Source organism: Urtica dioica, chromosome 2, assembly GCF_054948205.1.
Source record: "Urtica dioica subsp. dioica isolate 48M chromosome 2, U.dioica_male_clone48M_v1_H2, whole genome shotgun sequence".
NCBI classification, from domain to species: domain Eukaryota; kingdom Viridiplantae; phylum Streptophyta; class Magnoliopsida; order Rosales; family Urticaceae; genus Urtica; species Urtica dioica.
In genome coordinates, this window is record NC_142757.1 from 47,453,344 (window position 1) to 47,470,806 (window position 17,463).

At 39.5% G+C, this 17,463-nt stretch overlaps 2 protein-coding genes across 2 annotated transcripts; one reads left to right on the plus strand and one right to left on the minus strand.

The window, feature by feature from the left end:
* Positions 1–4,544: 4,544 nt before the first annotated feature.
* LOC149405105 (bifunctional pinoresinol-lariciresinol reductase 2-like) lies at positions 4,545–8,228 on the plus strand. Its single transcript, XM_089603860.1, has 4 exons — positions 4,545–5,047; positions 5,757–5,997; positions 6,538–6,741; positions 7,858–8,228. The coding sequence occupies exons 1-4, from the start codon at positions 4,700–4,702 to the stop codon at positions 8,019–8,021; spliced, it is 957 nt and encodes a 318-aa protein (XP_089459986.1). The 5' UTR covers positions 4,545–4,699; the 3' UTR covers positions 8,022–8,228.
* A 2,914-nt stretch (positions 8,229–11,142) lies between these two features.
* Positions 11,143–12,425, minus strand: LOC149405106 (uncharacterized). The gene is made up of 2 exons (XM_089607766.1): positions 11,376–12,425; positions 11,143–11,292 (listed from the first exon to the last, which is right to left on the minus strand). The coding sequence occupies exons 1-2, from the start codon at positions 12,423–12,425 to the stop codon at positions 11,143–11,145; spliced, it is 1,200 nt and encodes a 399-aa protein (XP_089463892.1).
* Positions 12,426–17,463: the final 5,038 nt, after the last annotated feature.

Consider the following 17,463-nt stretch of genomic DNA (forward strand, 5'->3'; position numbering starts at 1 on the left):
ATGGATGCGGGTTTTTAGAATGGATTGACACACCTATGTGCCCAAGATCGATTCAAATCATTCCAAGGCTGCTAAGGAAGATAAATTCATTGGAAAACCAGATACCATCTTTTGTCGATGAAGACTTTAAACACGAAGAACCAACTGAAGCCAATGAATTGAAACAACTGATTGTATCTGAATTATTCAAGATTAAAATGCTGGTTGTTGTTGTTTTGTTCATAGGTATTGTGTTATTGTTCAAATGAGTCGGAGATGTATTGAATGGTTCAAAAAATGAAATTACATTTGATTTTGTTCGACTTTTGTTGGACTCGGTTGTCTAATGTGATATTAGAATTGTGATATTTCACCTCATGTGTCACGAAGTGATCTCAGTCCGTGATATTGAGTTTATTGTGAAGAATGGTTTATAAAACACAACTGTCACGAAATGAGGTCACTTAGTGACACATATTAATTGATGTCAAGACAATACATAAAGTTCTAAACAAAGAAATTGATGTCAAGACAATACATAAAGTTCTAAACACACATATACAGTTATAAACACATACATACAATCATAAACACATAATTTTAAGTAGCCTCAACATTGACATTTCCACGCGTGTGTAGTTTTAGCGCTCCGTGTCGGTATAATTCGGTGGTCATCTTCTGTCGATACATGAGCATGTCCTCGTGTTTCTAATCAGACAATGTAAGGTCGTGCGCCAAAAACTCGGCAGTCTTGATCATAAACATGCCACAATCATTTCTGAAGGAACAAAAAACGCATGCTTTAATTAAAATGAGTGACACATCTGTCACGAAGTCAGCGAATCCGTGACACATCTGTCACGAAGTGGGTGAGTCTGTGACACATCTGTCATGACCAGGATCAAAATGAGTTTGTGACACTCACCTTTCGGGAAATAACAGTGGTAGGACTCTCTGAGGCGGCCGCAACGCCCGAGGACTCAGCCTTGTTTTTTTGTCTATATCAAACACAAAACAAAATCAAATAACCATACAACCATACATTGCTCTAATTAAGTCACTTAATTTTTATTCTATACCTTCTTCATCTTTGGTGGTGCGACGATGAACGCGTCGTCATAGTCGGAACGCTTGGACGGCGAAATTATTTTCCTTTTCGAAGCCGTCCTAGGACTTCTTCGGACACTTTTGGAGGCCTCCTCGACCTTGGTTCCTTTAGACTTCGTCATTGAATATAAAAGCTAAAACAAATCAAGTCATCAATTTTCAACAACTTCAAGACCAAACACAAACATTCTTCAACCAAATATACACACGAGCCCGAAACACGTACACAAATACACACAATCACACCTTCGCCCAAACACAAATACACACAAACACACACTTGCTCAAACACAAATACACACAAACACCCAAACATCACACCCGACCATTACTTGTAGCTAGCACAACAGAACATCACAAGGCTAACCAACGAAACAGCCAGTAATACCATTGAACCAATTTCACGTCCAACCCCAAACATTCACAAACGCAAAACAAGGAACAACAATATTAATTTCTCAAACCACATAGTCGGCCAACAGAGGACAACGAGGAACAAAATGGAGAACAGAGCATAATATCACAGTTGGAACTTTGGAAGGAATGTGAGACAAACATTTCAACTAATCTTGACATCAAAATACATAAATCATCATCGAATCGCAGCTATAACACCCCCAAACGAAAACCCCCAAATCCAGTTCCAAAACCCTAGAATCCGAATTAAGAATTGGGGAAGAAGAATTTCCTTACCTTGCTTCCCCGAAATCTGGTCTCCTCGGCGGCCTCTCCCTCTTTTCTCGGCGTCTCCTCTCAGTCCGGCGTCCTCGGCAACGCGCGGTGGTTCTTTTCCTCGGCTGAAACGCGTGCGCGAGTGGTGCTCGGTCTCGGTTTCTCCGCCTCGCTCTCTCGCCGAGCTTCCTCTTCTTTCTTCCTTCTTCTTGGTTTCGCTCAGTCCTCACCCTCTCTTTCCCTCGGTCTCCTTCTCTCGGCTCCCTCTCTCTCTCTCTCCCGTGTTCTCTTCTTCCTCTTTTCTTTTCCTTCTTTCTCTTTCTTTTCTTTCTTTTTCTTCTTATTTTTTCTTTATTCCCGTGGGCTGGTGTTTTTGGCCGAGTGATACTTTTTGACTGAGAAACAATGGGGGGATCGTGCGAGAGAGAGAGAGAGAGAGAGAGAGAGAGAAGATGAGGGGTTTTTTTTTTATGGAAAAACATGAAGAATAGCCGGGAATGGGTTTGCATGCGTTTAAAAGATTTCTGAGGGTATAATTGTCTTTACATAATGGCCTAGGTACTACATGTGTCAATTTTTTGGTTTTGGGCTATATCTGGTAAGTAACATGGAGATGATATTATTTGTGTCAATTCCCCTTTATCATTCAGATTCATAATTCTTTCCCTTATTACATTAAAATGAGAGTTTTGGGAAAGAAAAAGAAAATGAAACTTTATTAAAAAAAATGGCCAGGATATCTTAGTTGTATTTAAATGATATAGTTCTAAATATTTTCTATTTGGGAGTGGACAATAAGAATAGTGCCATTTCTAAATACTTTATCAGAGTTAACAAAAAACTATATATGGTTGTATCTTGATAATAGTTTTTATATTTGCTAAAATAATCAGGAGAGATGTGATGGTATTGAGTCATCTTTAAAGAGATAAGATTAGAACGTTCTTTTTTGTTTTCTTTCACTCCTTTTCTATCCTCACATTATTTCAAAACTGGTACCAAACACATTTTTTCTATTTTGTTTTCTATTTTCATGGTTTGAAAAGTCAAAAAGTGTTTTCATAATGCTTACCGAACACTTCCTTAGGTTTTGAATGTTTAGCAAATTATTCAAAAACTATGATGTGACATCTAATTGTTTTTTTCTTTTGACTTTTAGCCTTAAGAAATGATCCGTCGTTTTTCTGGTCTTGATTTTGTTTAAGCTCATATTAACGTTCTTTTTTTTTCTTTTTCGATTTTTTAATTTAATGTGAAATATTGGCTTAACCAATAAGTTGATCTACAGTTTATTTTTTATAATATAATATACATAATCTGTTTGAATATGTTTGTCGGTGCAGAATATTCGTTGTTTACAAAAACTAACTACTATATGTAATGGCTACAAAATTAACCATCATGATCTGTTATTCTGGAGTCTTTAATATTTTTAAGATGATAATTTTTTTTCTTTTTGCAAAATCAATTCTTTCCTTCTACGCTTATTGCAACTATAGTTATAAAGTTATATAAAGTTATAACTATAGTTGCAATAAGCGTAGAAGGAAAGAATTGATTTTGCAAAAAGAAAAAAAATTATCATCTTAAAAATATTAAAGACTCCAGAATAACAGATCATGATGGTTTATATATATAATCGTATCAGTAATTTATTAAATTTTAAAATTATTCAGCGCTCATTTTCTTATTATTAACAGTTTTTTTTCCCGATTTTTTTGGTTAATATGAAATGTTGATAAAAGGTGATGTTTGCATTCTAGCTACACATATTGCTTATATTAATATGTGACACTAATTATAGCCACACTCAACATGTTTCCTAATCACATTCTTCCTTATTGCATTCTAGCCACACTCAACATGTTTCCTATTTGTCGATATACATAATTTAAAACTTAATTGATAAAAGTTGATGTATGCATTCTAGCTACACATATTGCTTGGCATCTTAAAGCTTTGAACTTCAACAACAATATCAGTTTTTTTTTTTTTATTCTCAAATGTCAGTTCCTTCATTATGGGAATTCTCTGATCATATATTTAATTTATTTGCTTGGCTTACAAAATCAGTTTCTAATATTAAGCGCTAGGTAACGCAAGAGTATACTTCTCACCTATGAAGAATTCCCTCTTTACAATGTATTGGAAATGAAATTTATTTATGTGTTTACGATTTAGAAAAAAAAAAAAAAGAAGCAAAGACAATTCGAGTGAACTAAAATTTGAAGAAAGAAGTATAACTAAATTTGATATTCAAGAACTAAAGACAATTCGAGGAAGAGAATTTTGATGTTCTTCCATATTTTTCACGTGAAAACTACCCGAACCAGTGCTTTAAATTGTGTGTTTTTTTTTCCCCGTGAATATCCTACTTTTCATTCTTATTCTTATCGTGAGAATAATTAAACACAAAAGGTAATTAACCAATTAAATTATTTAAAATTGTTATATAATCAACGTTTCGTAAATCTTAAATAAATATTTATAAAGATGGAATGAACTATTTATCTAAAATTTACGTATATAAATATGAAAGGGACTATTTATCTAAAATTGATAAAACGTTGACTATTTAATAATGTCAAACTGTAAATGTAGCTGTATACCTAATGGACCCATAATTAAATTTATTCCGAGAATCCTTCATTTAATTTACATCTTTCCTTATTCTTTACGGAGTTTTTTAATCGACTTATTTGTTTAGTGTTACAATAAATATGTATATTTATCATCTTAAATTAAAATTAAAGAGATATATACGGAATCAGTCATTTATCATACCTTCCCATAATAGTACGTACACACCCAGTCATCACAGAACCGAATCCCTACAGCATAAAAACCGACCTAATAATTCATATACATACACACACATATATCTAAATTTAAGCATACTCTTGATATTTTTTTTTTTTCATTTAGAGAGAGAGAGAGAGGGATGGAAATGAGGCAATGTGAAGAGAAAAGCAAAGTGTTGATCGTGGGAGCGACAGGGTATTTGGGGAAGAGGTTAGCGAGGGCGTGTCTGGACGAGGGACACGAGACGTATGTGGTTCATAGGCCCGAGATCGGAGTGGACATCGAGAAAGTTCAGACGCTGTTGGAGTTCAAGCAGAGAGGGGCTCGGCTCGTGACCGCCTCTTTCGAAGACAAAGAGAGCCTCGTGGCCGCCGTCAAGCTCGTCGACGTCGTTATCTGCGCCGTCTCCGGTGTCCATATCCGAACCCATCACATCCTTCTCCAACTCGTTCTCGTCGACGCCATCAAAGAAGCTGGTAACATCAAGGTATATACTTGTATGAGCACTCTACTTTTCGGATTAGAGATTTCAGTTTGTAAACCTAATAAGTAGTGACAAAATATTAAAGGTTGTATTTTTTTTCTTCAGAAAATTAGAAAAATAGTCAACTTAAACGTTTGATATTGCTAAATAGTCAAAAGTTTGGTAAATATTAGGTAGCTATTTACTTAATATTTGCCAAACTTTGACTATTTAGCAATTCTCAACGTTTAAATTGGCTATTTTGCTAAATTACTTTTTTTTTTTTATAAAAATTCCCCTCTAATAATTTTCATTTTTTAAAAATATTGAATTTAATTGCAAACCATCGAAAATAATGAATTTCATCACAAATAATAGCAAATAAGTTGGCATCCCTACTACTTTTATACATGTTTTTTTTTTTTTTTTGGTAGTAATGTCTTATATATTCATATATAATTAAAATTGATACTAATTTGAAAACAAATATGGAATGGAGTACAAATATTTACAGCTTAGAAAAAAATGGGACAATCCCTTTTAGAATATGGTAAGAGATAACAAATAAAATATATAATTTCAGATTTCTTTTATATTTAGTTTTAGCCCCTAATAAATTACTTTTTTTTAATTAAATGTTGACATTTAGCTCCTCCTATAAATGTGAATAATTAAGAACATAGATATTTACTTTCATTTATGCTGGTCATTGACGTTTGAAGTTTGATCATAGAGATTTTTGCCGTCTGAGTTTGGAACTGACCCAGCAAGAATGGGAAATGCAATAGAGCCGGGAAGAGTGACATTTGATGACAAAATGAGAGTGAGAAAAGCAATTGAAGAAGCCAATATTCCTTTCACTTATATCTCTGCCAATTGCTTCGCTGGCTATTTCCTTGGTGGCCTCTGCCAACCTGGTTTCATTCTTCCCTCTACCCAGTCCGTCACTTTGCATGGACATGGCGACGTAAAAGGTATATATATATATATATATATATATATATATATATATATATATATATATATATATCAAAATGTGTAATACTAAGATATATACATCATGTAAATGTTAGAGATTTTATAATTCAAAATTGTAGTAAAAATTATAATCGCGAAATTATGTCTAGCTTTGGGGGGAAAAAACATAATTATATAAAGGGTGATTAAGAATGTTGATTTATTTTTATTTTTTTTTAAATTGTAATACAAATATTATTATTAGAGGCTTAATACCTTTTATTTGGGAAAAAAAATAGCTACTTGTAAAGTATGTTAAAAACAATTTGAAAATATTGGAGAATTTATAATCCTTAGTTAGCTTTGAAAAACATCTTTTAATTGGGAGATCGGGTAATTAAAAATGTTAACATTCAACTATTATTATTAAAAGCTTAATAATGTAATATATGTATATATATATATATATATATATATATATATTATATTTGTTTTTGTGAACAAATAGCAAGTGCTTGAATATTTTACGTAATTATTTGTTCTCTAAAATGTGGCAGCGATATATGTGGATGAAGATGACATAGCAAGGTACACTATTAAAACCATAGATGACCCTCGAACCCTAAACAAGACAGTGTACATAAGGCCACCCAAAAATATTTTATCACAAAGAGAAGTTGTTCAAGTTTGGGAAAATATCATTGGAAAAGAGTTACACAAGTCTTCAATGTCGAAGGAAGAGTTTTTAGCAACTTTGAAAGGTGAGAGATAATATGATTTTAAATGTCCTTTTAATTTTTTTTTTATATATTTCTTCATCATGATTAGTGAATTAAAAATTATCCACTCATATATATAATAAAAAAAATTATTAGAATTTTCATTAATAGTATAATATTCTATATTAAATAAACATTTTGTGCGGATTTTCATTAATATTTGGCATTTTAATCACTTAATATTGTTACAAAAATATTTTATCACAAAGAGAAGTTGTTCAAGTTTGGGAAAATATCATTGGAAAAGAGATATCATGATTAGTGAATTAAAAATTATCCACTCATATATATAATAAAAAAAATTATTGGAATTTTCATTAATAGTATAATATTCTATATTAAATCAACATTTTGTGCGGATTTTCATTAATATTTGGCATTTTAATCACTTAATATTGTTACCTTAAAAACAAGGGCATATCAGACCTTAATATTACCACATAAGTCATTTGGTCATATCCCTAAAAATTGTCAAACATAGGCTAAATCCAAAATTACATGTTTAAAGTGGACTAATTACTTACAAATCTCTAAAAACAAATCAAACACAAAAATAACAAACTAAGAATGGATTGCTCGACATGAAATTATCGCTTCCTCTTCATCTTCACTCAATTCTTCTTCTTTTTTTTTTTCTTTTTCTTTTGATCTTCTCATTAATCTTGAAGCCTTGAATTTTTTTGTACTAATTAAATATAAATCATCAGAACAACATTAATAATAAAAATGGCTACTTTTTTTTTCCTTAAGTAGGAATAGCTCATTGAAATAATCCAAAACATATATGCCGTTTATTTGATTTTTTATTTTATTTTATTTTATTTTTAGTCGCATTTGTAGAAGTGTTTGAAGGAGTATAGTGTAAATGCTGAATCTAGATAAGCTCATATATGCATGTAAAAACTTTTTTTTTCTCTTTTTTTTCATTGGTGAACTAACTAGATTTGACACACACGACCCACTTTTGTCCAACTTAAGCAAATATACTACCATCTCAGTAAATCCTAGATATGAAGTACATCACATGTACTTGGCTAATTGATTGGTAGCATTGTAATTTTTTTTTTTTTTTTTTTTTTTTTTTTTGAAAAACGAAAGAGCAAAATTACGCGGAACAAGTCGGGTTGGGACATTACTACCATGTCTGTTACGAGGGCTGTCTAACCAACTTTGAAATAGGCGAGGAAGGTCTTGAAGCCACCGCGCTTTATCCAGAAGTGAAGTACATTCCAGTCGACGAGTATATGAAACGTTACGCTTGATTGAAGAAAAAAAAATTGTTGACCACCTCGTGTTTTCTGAGCAATGGAATGGATGCATGATACTAAAAAGAAATTGATTATTTTGCATCTATTAATAAACTGCTTGGATGACTTTGTTAATGTTATGATATCCTGTACGTCGTACATGTTTTCCGACTTTATTATTTATTGAATAAGATATATGCCCAACATTTTCAATCCATTTATCCTGCAAGATTTATACTTAGTGGGTAGCAATAGCATTAGCATAAGTAATTTAGAAATATCAAAACTTTATTTTGACAATGGTATTTTTTTTTTTTTTTTTTTTTTTTTGAGGAATATTTTGACAATGGTATTATAAGGATTATTATTTGGCAACCTAACCTTGGCTTTATTACTAACGCTTAGAATTTTTTTTTATTTTGCTAATTAATTAGTTTAAAATAGCTAATTAATTAGTTTAAATTTTAAAATAGCTATTTTGATCAATATGTATATGTTTTTCATGCAGAAACCCATTTTAATATTTTAAAGTGGAGTATTCTATAATATCGAGAAAATGAGGGGATGGGTTGAGATAAAAGTGGACATGTTGATCGCTTCAATTGATTATCCGATTAATTTACATTTTAATCGTTTTTTTTTCAAAACATATTACTCAAGTGGTTAGCAAATAAAATATTGAAAGATTTGAAGGATTAAAATGCTGGGAACTGTCGTGGAAGTGACGGCGAAATCGCGGTGATCGGAGGTGGCCGACAAAAATTTGCCCATTTGTCGTTTCGAGTTATTTTGTCGTCGAAATGCCCTGGAAATGTCATTTTCGTTTCCACGTCGTTTTGCCGATGATGTGTCGTTTGGTTGCTTGTCTACCATCATTTTCGGGAAATATCATCGACTCAAACCCGAAAAAAAACCTAGGTATTCCTCTTCTTGAAGTCGACGAAGATCACCGACAAAACGACGCAATTCCCATCGTGCCCAGGTAATTTCGAGCGTCCATGAACAAAATCAACATATTTTTGGTCATTTCGTCGTCAAGTCGCCGTGATATCGGCAAAGTGTACGAGAATTTGTGTCGGACTGAGAGAAATTTGACATTTTTCGTGGGTTTTTGAATTTTTTCTTCCCCATGTTTGAATATTTAAGGTCGGTAAAAATGCCGAAAGATTGGTGAAGAAGAAGAAAAGCCTGGCCCACTTTTAAATAATTTTTTTTAGTAAACGTGGACGGCACCACGGAGAAAATACATTTAAAACCCTCACTTCAATGGCGGAGGACACGTCGCGTGGTGTCCGGTGCGCCCCCGGCGGCCCTTGAAAATCCGGAGGACCGAGTGCCTATCACGCCAGGTCGTACTCATAACCGCATCAGGTCTCCAAGGTGAATAGCCTCTGGTCGATGGAACAATGTAGGCAAGGGAAGTCGGCAAAATGGATCCGTAACTTCGGGAAAAGGATTGGCTCTGAGGGCTGGGCACGGGGGTCCCAATCCCGAACCCGTCGGCTGTCGGCGGACTGCTCGAGCTGCTTCCGCGGCTAGAGCGGGAATTGAGAGTTTCCAAAGATAAGACCACCACGTAGAAGATGCCGACGACAACGAGGGACCAGCCACTGGCGACGCGGTCATGGCCACCCAATATCCACTCCGTACCGAGTACTCCTCGTCCTTAGAGGAATGCCAACGAATTCCATCGGTAATCCCAACACGACTCACAGGGATGCTAAGGATAGCGTTGGCATCCTCCTCTCCAAACATAGCTCGGACCAAGGCTTCATTCCACCTCCCATCATAACATTTAAGTTCCGCAACCCTCATGTCTTCCGGGATGAACGGGGTATCCACCAGGGAAAATCGGTGAGAATGGGGAATCCATCTATCGTTAGCAACAAAGACCGATTCACCATCTCCAACTTTCCATCTCGAGCCCTTCTCTAAGATCTTCTTTCCCCAAATCATGCTACGCCACAAAGAAGAACCGGTAGAACCGCACGAGGCTTTGAGAAGATCACCATCCGGGAAATAACTCTCTCTAAAAACACGGTCAACAAGGCTTCCAAGTCATCTTATGAGTCTCCAAGCGTACTTGGCGATGAGAGATTGGTTAAATTTTTCGAGGTCCCGGAAGCCGAGCCCCCCGTTCGACTTATTCTTCGTAACCTCCTCCCATTTATACCAATGAATTTTCCTTGTATCACCGCAGCCTCCTCACCAAAACTTAGCCAAAGCTTTATGGATGTCATCAATAAGGGCTTTGGGAGACGGAAGCAACTAGCCACATAGCTCGGAATAGCTTGAAGAACCGATTTGATGAGGACCTCCCTACCGGATTGCGAGAACCAAAGACCTCTCCACGACTTGATCTTTTCCCACACTCTCTCCCGGACAAAAGCAAATAATTCTTTTTTCTTCCTTCCAGTAAAAGACGAGAGCCCAAGATAACGCTGGTGACACGGAGTGATGATGACCCCAAGACGCGCCGCAACAGAACTTTTAACCTCCTCGGGGACATCGCAGCCAAAGCAGATCTCCGATTTAGAGAAGTTTATCACTTGTCCCGAAGCCGCCGAATAAGTAGAAAGGCAGCCCGAAACCTCCTCACACTCGTCCATGGAAGCAAAGAAAAAGATGATACTATCATCGACAAAGAAGAGGTGAGAAACACGAAGGTCATTCCTACCAAACCTCGCCCCCTGAATCATTCCCCGCCTTTCCCCTTCACTAAGGAGGCATGAGAGACCCTCCGAGCAAAAGAGGAAAAGAAAGGGAGAGAGAGGATCACCTTGCCGAAGCCCCCGATGAGGAATCACGTGACCCCGTTTCGTCCCATTGATGTTGAAGGAGAAACTCACCGACGAGACACACCTCATGACCAACTCCACCCAATTGTCATCAAAGTCGAGTTTAAGCATCATGGCGGCGAGAAAAGGCCATTCAACCCAGTCATACGCTTTAGCCATATCTCACCGTTCTCAAACCTACCTCATCTCATGGTATGGATACCTTCGAAGCAAACCATCACATTGTCTAAGATTTGACGGCCCCCCACAAATGCCCCTTGATTTTCCGTAATAATATCCTCCATGTGAGCCTTTAATCTCTCCACAAGAAATCTCGAAACCACTTTATAGATCACATTTCAAAGGCTAATCGGGCGAAAATCACTCACCTTATCAGCCTTCTCAACCTTAGGAATCAAGGTAATAACCATGTCGTTGATCTCCGAGACCTCGTGCTTATCGTTAAGGATGCCCAAACACACCGAAGTAACAAGCGCCCCGACCACCTCCTAATGTTTTTGGTAAAAGAGCGCAAAAAACCATCTCTTGCAGGAGCCTTGATGGGTCCCATGGAAAAAAGGGCCTTTTTCACATCATCTTCATCGAAGGGGCGGAGCAGGTCTTCATTCATCGCAGCCATGACTTTCGGGGCAACACCAAGCAAGGCTGCATCAATAACCTCCGGGCTCGGGTAGGAAGACGTGAAGATCTTCCCGAAGTAGAAAGAAACCACCTCCTCCACACCTGAATCACCTTCCCTCCAACTTCCGGAGTCATCGAAGAGACCCCGAATGCTATTCCGTTTGCGTCTCGCCGAGGCTCTTCGATGGAAAATGGAGGTATTTTTGTCGCCGCATTTCATCCATATCATTCTACTCATCTGTCTCCAAAATTTATCCTCTTTTTCAAGCAAAGCATCCAACTGCCGTTGTTCCCGACCCAAGTCTGCCCAATCAGCCCCCAATCTTGCATCACCAACCCGACGAACAACCTCTTTTTGCTTGTTAATCCTAGTCGTCAACTCAGTCCTCTTCCCAAGGCTCCATGTACTAAGGCTATTCTTGCACCGCCGAAGAGAATCAATGAGCACCGAGAGACCAGCCCCCGAAGTATTCCCCGCCCAAGCATCACGGATCCTCATAGTACACTCCTCCTCGCCACACGAAGCCTCCTCAAAGAAGAATCTTCTAGCGGGACTCGGGACCCGATTCCTCTCCCCACGAGTAGACAAGAGGATCGGTGTATGGTCTGAACTCCAAAACTCGAGATGAAAGACCTTAGTACAAGGAAACAAGGCCTCCCATGACGGGTTCGCGAGACAACGGTCCAGCCGCTCCTGGATGCTCGACGGAGATGAGTTCTTTCGCCACGTGAACTCAGCCCCCTCGAAGCCGAGATCCGATAACTCACAATCCTCCAAGAGGTGACGGCAGGATTCGAGGCAATGAGGATCTATTGTCTTTCCGTCACTAAGCTCCCGGTTCTCCACCACCTCATTGAAGTCTCCACCAACTAACCACGGTCCCTCTGACGATCCGATAACCCTATGGACGAGCCCCCACGAATGCTTCCTCTCGGCCGCCACCGGATTCCCATAGAGACCCAAAAACCTCCAGACCATGCCACCGTCATTAACCACCATGCCGTCAATATGGAACCGAGAATAAGACCCAAGCACAAAACGTACAAGTTGATTCTAGAGCAACATAAGTCCACCACTCCGGCCCACACAATCCACCGCAAAACAATTCTCAAAACCCAATAAAATCCAAACTCTCTCCGCCGAACTACTCTTAAGCTTAGTTTCCGATAAGAAGATAATCTCGGGCTTATGCTTCAGAGAGTGCAAACGGAGCGCCCTCTTCGTCCAAGGGTTTCCCAACCCCTGGACGTTCCAGACGAGGAGATTCATTGGGCTCGGCGGCCCTCATCACTGTGGGGCGTCGCTTCAGATTTCAGAGTATTCGTAGGCAAATCCGATGACATAGAAAAAGCAGGGATGGAGTACAGAGTAGAGGCCATATCCACATGCTCCTGAACTGGCCTCGTGGAAGGGACAGGAGCCACAGTCTGGAAGGGCGAAGCACGGGCAGGGTCAACGACATGGACCATTCTCGGCACTTAGGAGTATCCTCCATCCTCCCGATGGGTCCCCTGCTCGGCCTCCCCCGCAATTATCGAGTTGATCGGACCCCCAACCTCGGCGCTCGAGGATCGATGGGCCCTCTTCTTCCATGAGACCCGATCCCCGGGGGGTTCTGACCACAGTTGGAGTGCGGCCCCGCCAGAGAGCCTCTCCGAAACCCGTCGCGCCGGTCGACCCCCATTCCTCGAGCTCGACGGCCAGTCACGAGACTTCCGGGAGCCGGCGTAGTGGAGACTGGGGAGAAGGCTTTGCCTCCCACCCCCGACGCTAAAGAGCTGTGGCCACGCGTCGCAGCCCCAGCAAGATGCGCCACATCAACTGGAGAATGCTGAGTCGGAACCTGGCTAGAGGCGCCATGTTTGTCTTCGAGAGAGTTTCCAGGAGAGAGGGACACTCCAGCCGGGCCAGATCCCACCCCAGCCTAGGCCTTGGGGACCTGGGGGCCCAAATCACCTTTTCGACCGTTTGACTTAGGGCCTGGAGAGTCATGGGCCCGAAAAGTAAAAGAGTCCACTTTTTCTTTGACTTTTAAGCCCAGTTGACGTTTAGGTTTGCTGATATTATACCTAATCTTACCATCATCACTCACAAACGTCGCGTGGGTGTCTAGGGTATTGGGACTTGCCGAAAACCCTTGGAGTGAGCAGCCAACCGTCTTGGAAATTGGGGCCATCTGTGGAGACGTCTCCACCCCTAAGTGGTCCTTTGATTCGACCTCAACGGTCTTCTCCAGACCCCGAGACACAGCACTCTTCCCGAGAGACGCGTTCCAGGCATCTGACGAGTACGTGCTAGAATGGATCATCGGGTCCACCTGGGGAAGCTTCTCCTGGGCCGTCGAGGAAGATCTGGTCTGTTGCACGGGAGGATGAGTCAAGGGAGCGTCCTGAGGAGGGCGAGAACTGTCACGCGACTCAGAGTAGTCACCTTCGTCACGGTCGTTCACTCCATCAGCCTGCCGGGTAGGAGAAGAGCTGGTATACCCCGCATTTCTTTTCCGCCCAAGGCCTGGTTCGCCGGCGAGGCGAAACACCGGTGATCCATAGCGATTGGGAGTGACACCAGTTAGGAAATTCCCATAAGCAAACCCGTCCGGAGGTTTCTTAAGTGGAGCATTCGGGGCGATACAGTTCTCCCAATGGTGGCAAATGAGGCCACAGTTGAAGCAGAGAATAAGGAGTCGCTCATATTTGATTTCACACCAGGCCGCCTCCGCCGTCTTCCCAAGCTGGACTGAAATCCCACGTCGCAGAGGTTTGGAGATGTCGAGCAACACTCTAACCCGGATAAAACTATCCCGGATCCTTCCCTTCCGATCCGTATCAACTTTCAAAACCTTGCCCAGCTTCTTTCCGAGCATTTCACCCATTCTTGCCGTCGTAGCAATCAGAGGGAGGCCATGAATCTGGGTCCAGAAGCCCGCACTCGTAAATTGGCCGGAGAGGTGAGACTCCTCCTCAGCAGGGTCCGACAAACACAACAGAGCTTTGTCAAACAGCCAAGGTGACACTTTGATTTTATCCTTAGAAGAACCGAAACTGAATTTTAGTACCGAGTTCTGCAAGTCACAGATTTCCAGGCCCCCCTTAACATTCCAAAGGTTCCCGATTACCGATTTCAATGCTTTCTTATTGTATGTTTTGTCAATCAACAGTTTGCCAAGAAGTAAGGAGTTAGCCTCCGCACGTCCGTCTTCAAGGATCTCGTCATCAATAGCCACCACCTCCTCTTCGTCCTCAGTGACATTGAGGTGATTTCATTTGTTACACAAGTCATCCATAGCCTTACACGAAGGAAACTCCACAAGGTGAACTCTGAAGTTAAAGAGGGAACTAAGAGAGAATTTTTTTTTCTTTATGGATCAAATGCTTTGTTTTATATATTGACAATGACGCGTTTCTCTCTCCTTCGGCAGAGTCTCTCTCTCAAAAACAGAGTAAAGAAAACCCTAGCCTCACCAGCCGCCGCCGCCTCCTGGGCTCCGGCCTGGGAGGTAGGACGGTTGCTCGCGAGGTGAGCATCGGCCTCGGTAGCATCTCCTCACTGACGTGCGCAGCTCTAGGTGGCGTCTCTTCCTTCGTCCTTGCATCGGCTCAGCTCTTCGTTTCTCTGGCGCGCCGGCTGCTCCTGGTGCTCGACCATGGTGAACGTGCTCAGGTCCCGGATCTGAGAACGGTTTGGCGGCTTCGGTGGGTCTATGGTTCGCCGGTGGCCTCGGTGGCTTCGGTGGGTCTGTGGTTCGCAGGTGGCCTCGGTGGCTTCGGTGGGTCTGGTCTCGGATCCTTCGGTGGGTCTGTGGTTCGTAGGTGGCTTCGGTGGGTCAGGTCTCGGTGGCTTCGGTGGGTCAGGTGGCTCCGGTGGGCCTGGTCTCGGATCTGAGATCGGTTTGGCGGCTTCGGTGGCTTCCTCTGTTTTTATCTCCGACTGGAGTGATACGGTGAGACTCCGAGCTAAGGATGGGAGGGACGTGGCTGAAGAGTTTTTCGGGTGCAAAAGTGGTCGGATCTGCCGTTTTGTTTGTGTTGTGTTTTTTGTTTTGTGTTTTTACTTAGTTATGCTTTATGTTTTTATGCGCGTTGTGTTTGTCTTGGTTTATCTTGGACACGGATTAGCCGTTGTCCACTGTCCCGTTGTGGATTTCCTGTTAGGTTTTGTTCTATACAGGTTGAAGATGCATCTTCTTCGTGGTCATCAAACCGAGGTTGAGTGAATCTTTCCATCTACCAATTTTGGTTTTGTTGAAAGAGCCCTATGTGTGCTCAATTTCTGTGCTCGTCGTTCTTCCACTTGTCGGAAGCATGCACAAAACGTGCGATTACCGGAACTTAGTGTTAGTTTCACTTCGACTTAGGTTTGAGGTGTTCCATGTACTAAGGTGTTTTTCTCCTGTATTGATGGGTTTTTACCCAATTTTAATGGAAATTCCGTGACTTTAAAAAAATATATATATATATTGACAATGACAATGACAATGACACATAGAGAGAGAGAGAGAGAGAGAGAGAGAGAGAGAGAGAGAGAGAGAGAGAGAGAGAGAGAGAGAGAGAGAGAGAGAGAGAGAGAGAGAGAATTTTTTTTTTGAAATAAATATATATTAAATTAAGCAATTAATTCATGTACTTGTATGTAGGAACGTGAGTCCAATCTATTAATCAATTATAAAACCAAAAGTCCAAATTGGTTGTACACATAGCACACCGTACGTACAAGTAAAGTTTGAAAGATATTTATTCATTATATTATAATAAAAAAAAATTAAAGAAATAAAAAAACTGATGTCCATATATATATATATATATATTATTGTACAACATTTCACTTTCAATAATATATTTTCACTTTCAACTAATAAAATTTTAACTTATTTCAAAAAAATCTTAACTTATATTTTATTATATTATTTGTGTTTCGTTAATTATTTTGTTTTGAATTTAAATTTGGACAACGTATAACAAATAACTGTTTTAATTTAAAATTATGCAACATTATTTCCGTCAGAATTTTCGTGTTTTATCGAAATTTCCGTCGGCACCGCAATTTTCATCGGCATTTTCTTAAGCAAATTTCCACATTTTTCCGTCACAATTCTCATCGGTCATCGCAATTTCTGTTTTTTGAGACCATCGGCACGAAAATCGGCCGTCGGCATTTCAATCCTTGATTGAAACTACCGGATAATGTTAAACTTTTATAAATAAATAAAAACGGTTAGTTAACTGGTCAAATCTTTAGTGCAAGGTGAGGAGAGTTGTTGGCGAGTGTGGTCGGGGGCCAGAAAGAGGAATAATGAGAGGGTGAGGTCCAAGGGGTCATTTATTTAGTTATTTATTTTGGTATATTTTGTGATGTTGTGCAAACTAAAAAAAATCAGAAATGCTTTTAAGCCCGAGCACGAATTCGCACGACTCCCCACCAAAGCATTAAACACAAAAAAGAAATTGCCACGTGTCAATGAATGTGTGGATTGTTCGGGCTCGTGACCCGTGATAAATAGCATCGCTAAAAAAAATTGTCCACTTTTGAAAGAATATTTGTGGAAAGTCAAAATTGGGTATTTTGCATCAATTGTCGAGGATTTCAAAGAACCCAAATCATTGGTCCATTTTTAGTGTCTATCCAACAAAATAAACTATTTTAATCATTTTAATTTATTTTTAAATAAATATAAACTCGTAATTAAATAAAATAATGACGTGACTTATTTTAATCGGAGGGACGCATATGGAGACACCAAAAATGGGACATAGAGTCCGGATTCGATTTCAAAAACTGTTATGCAAATTTTGTTGCGACTTTTTCATTGTAGTGTTCGGCCATTTCTCTCTCTAAAATAACTTCAAATTCAAATATTGAGTAACTAATAACTTAATTTATAAAACAAATCTAAATATTTATTTATATATAGAGAATTGAAAGAGAAGTTTAATAATATAGTACTTTCACATCAAAAACATATACAAGAATAAGCATCATAATGTTCTTTGCTTTTCTTAAATCAATTACCACAACTGTTTTTACTAAGCCAATGTTTGCA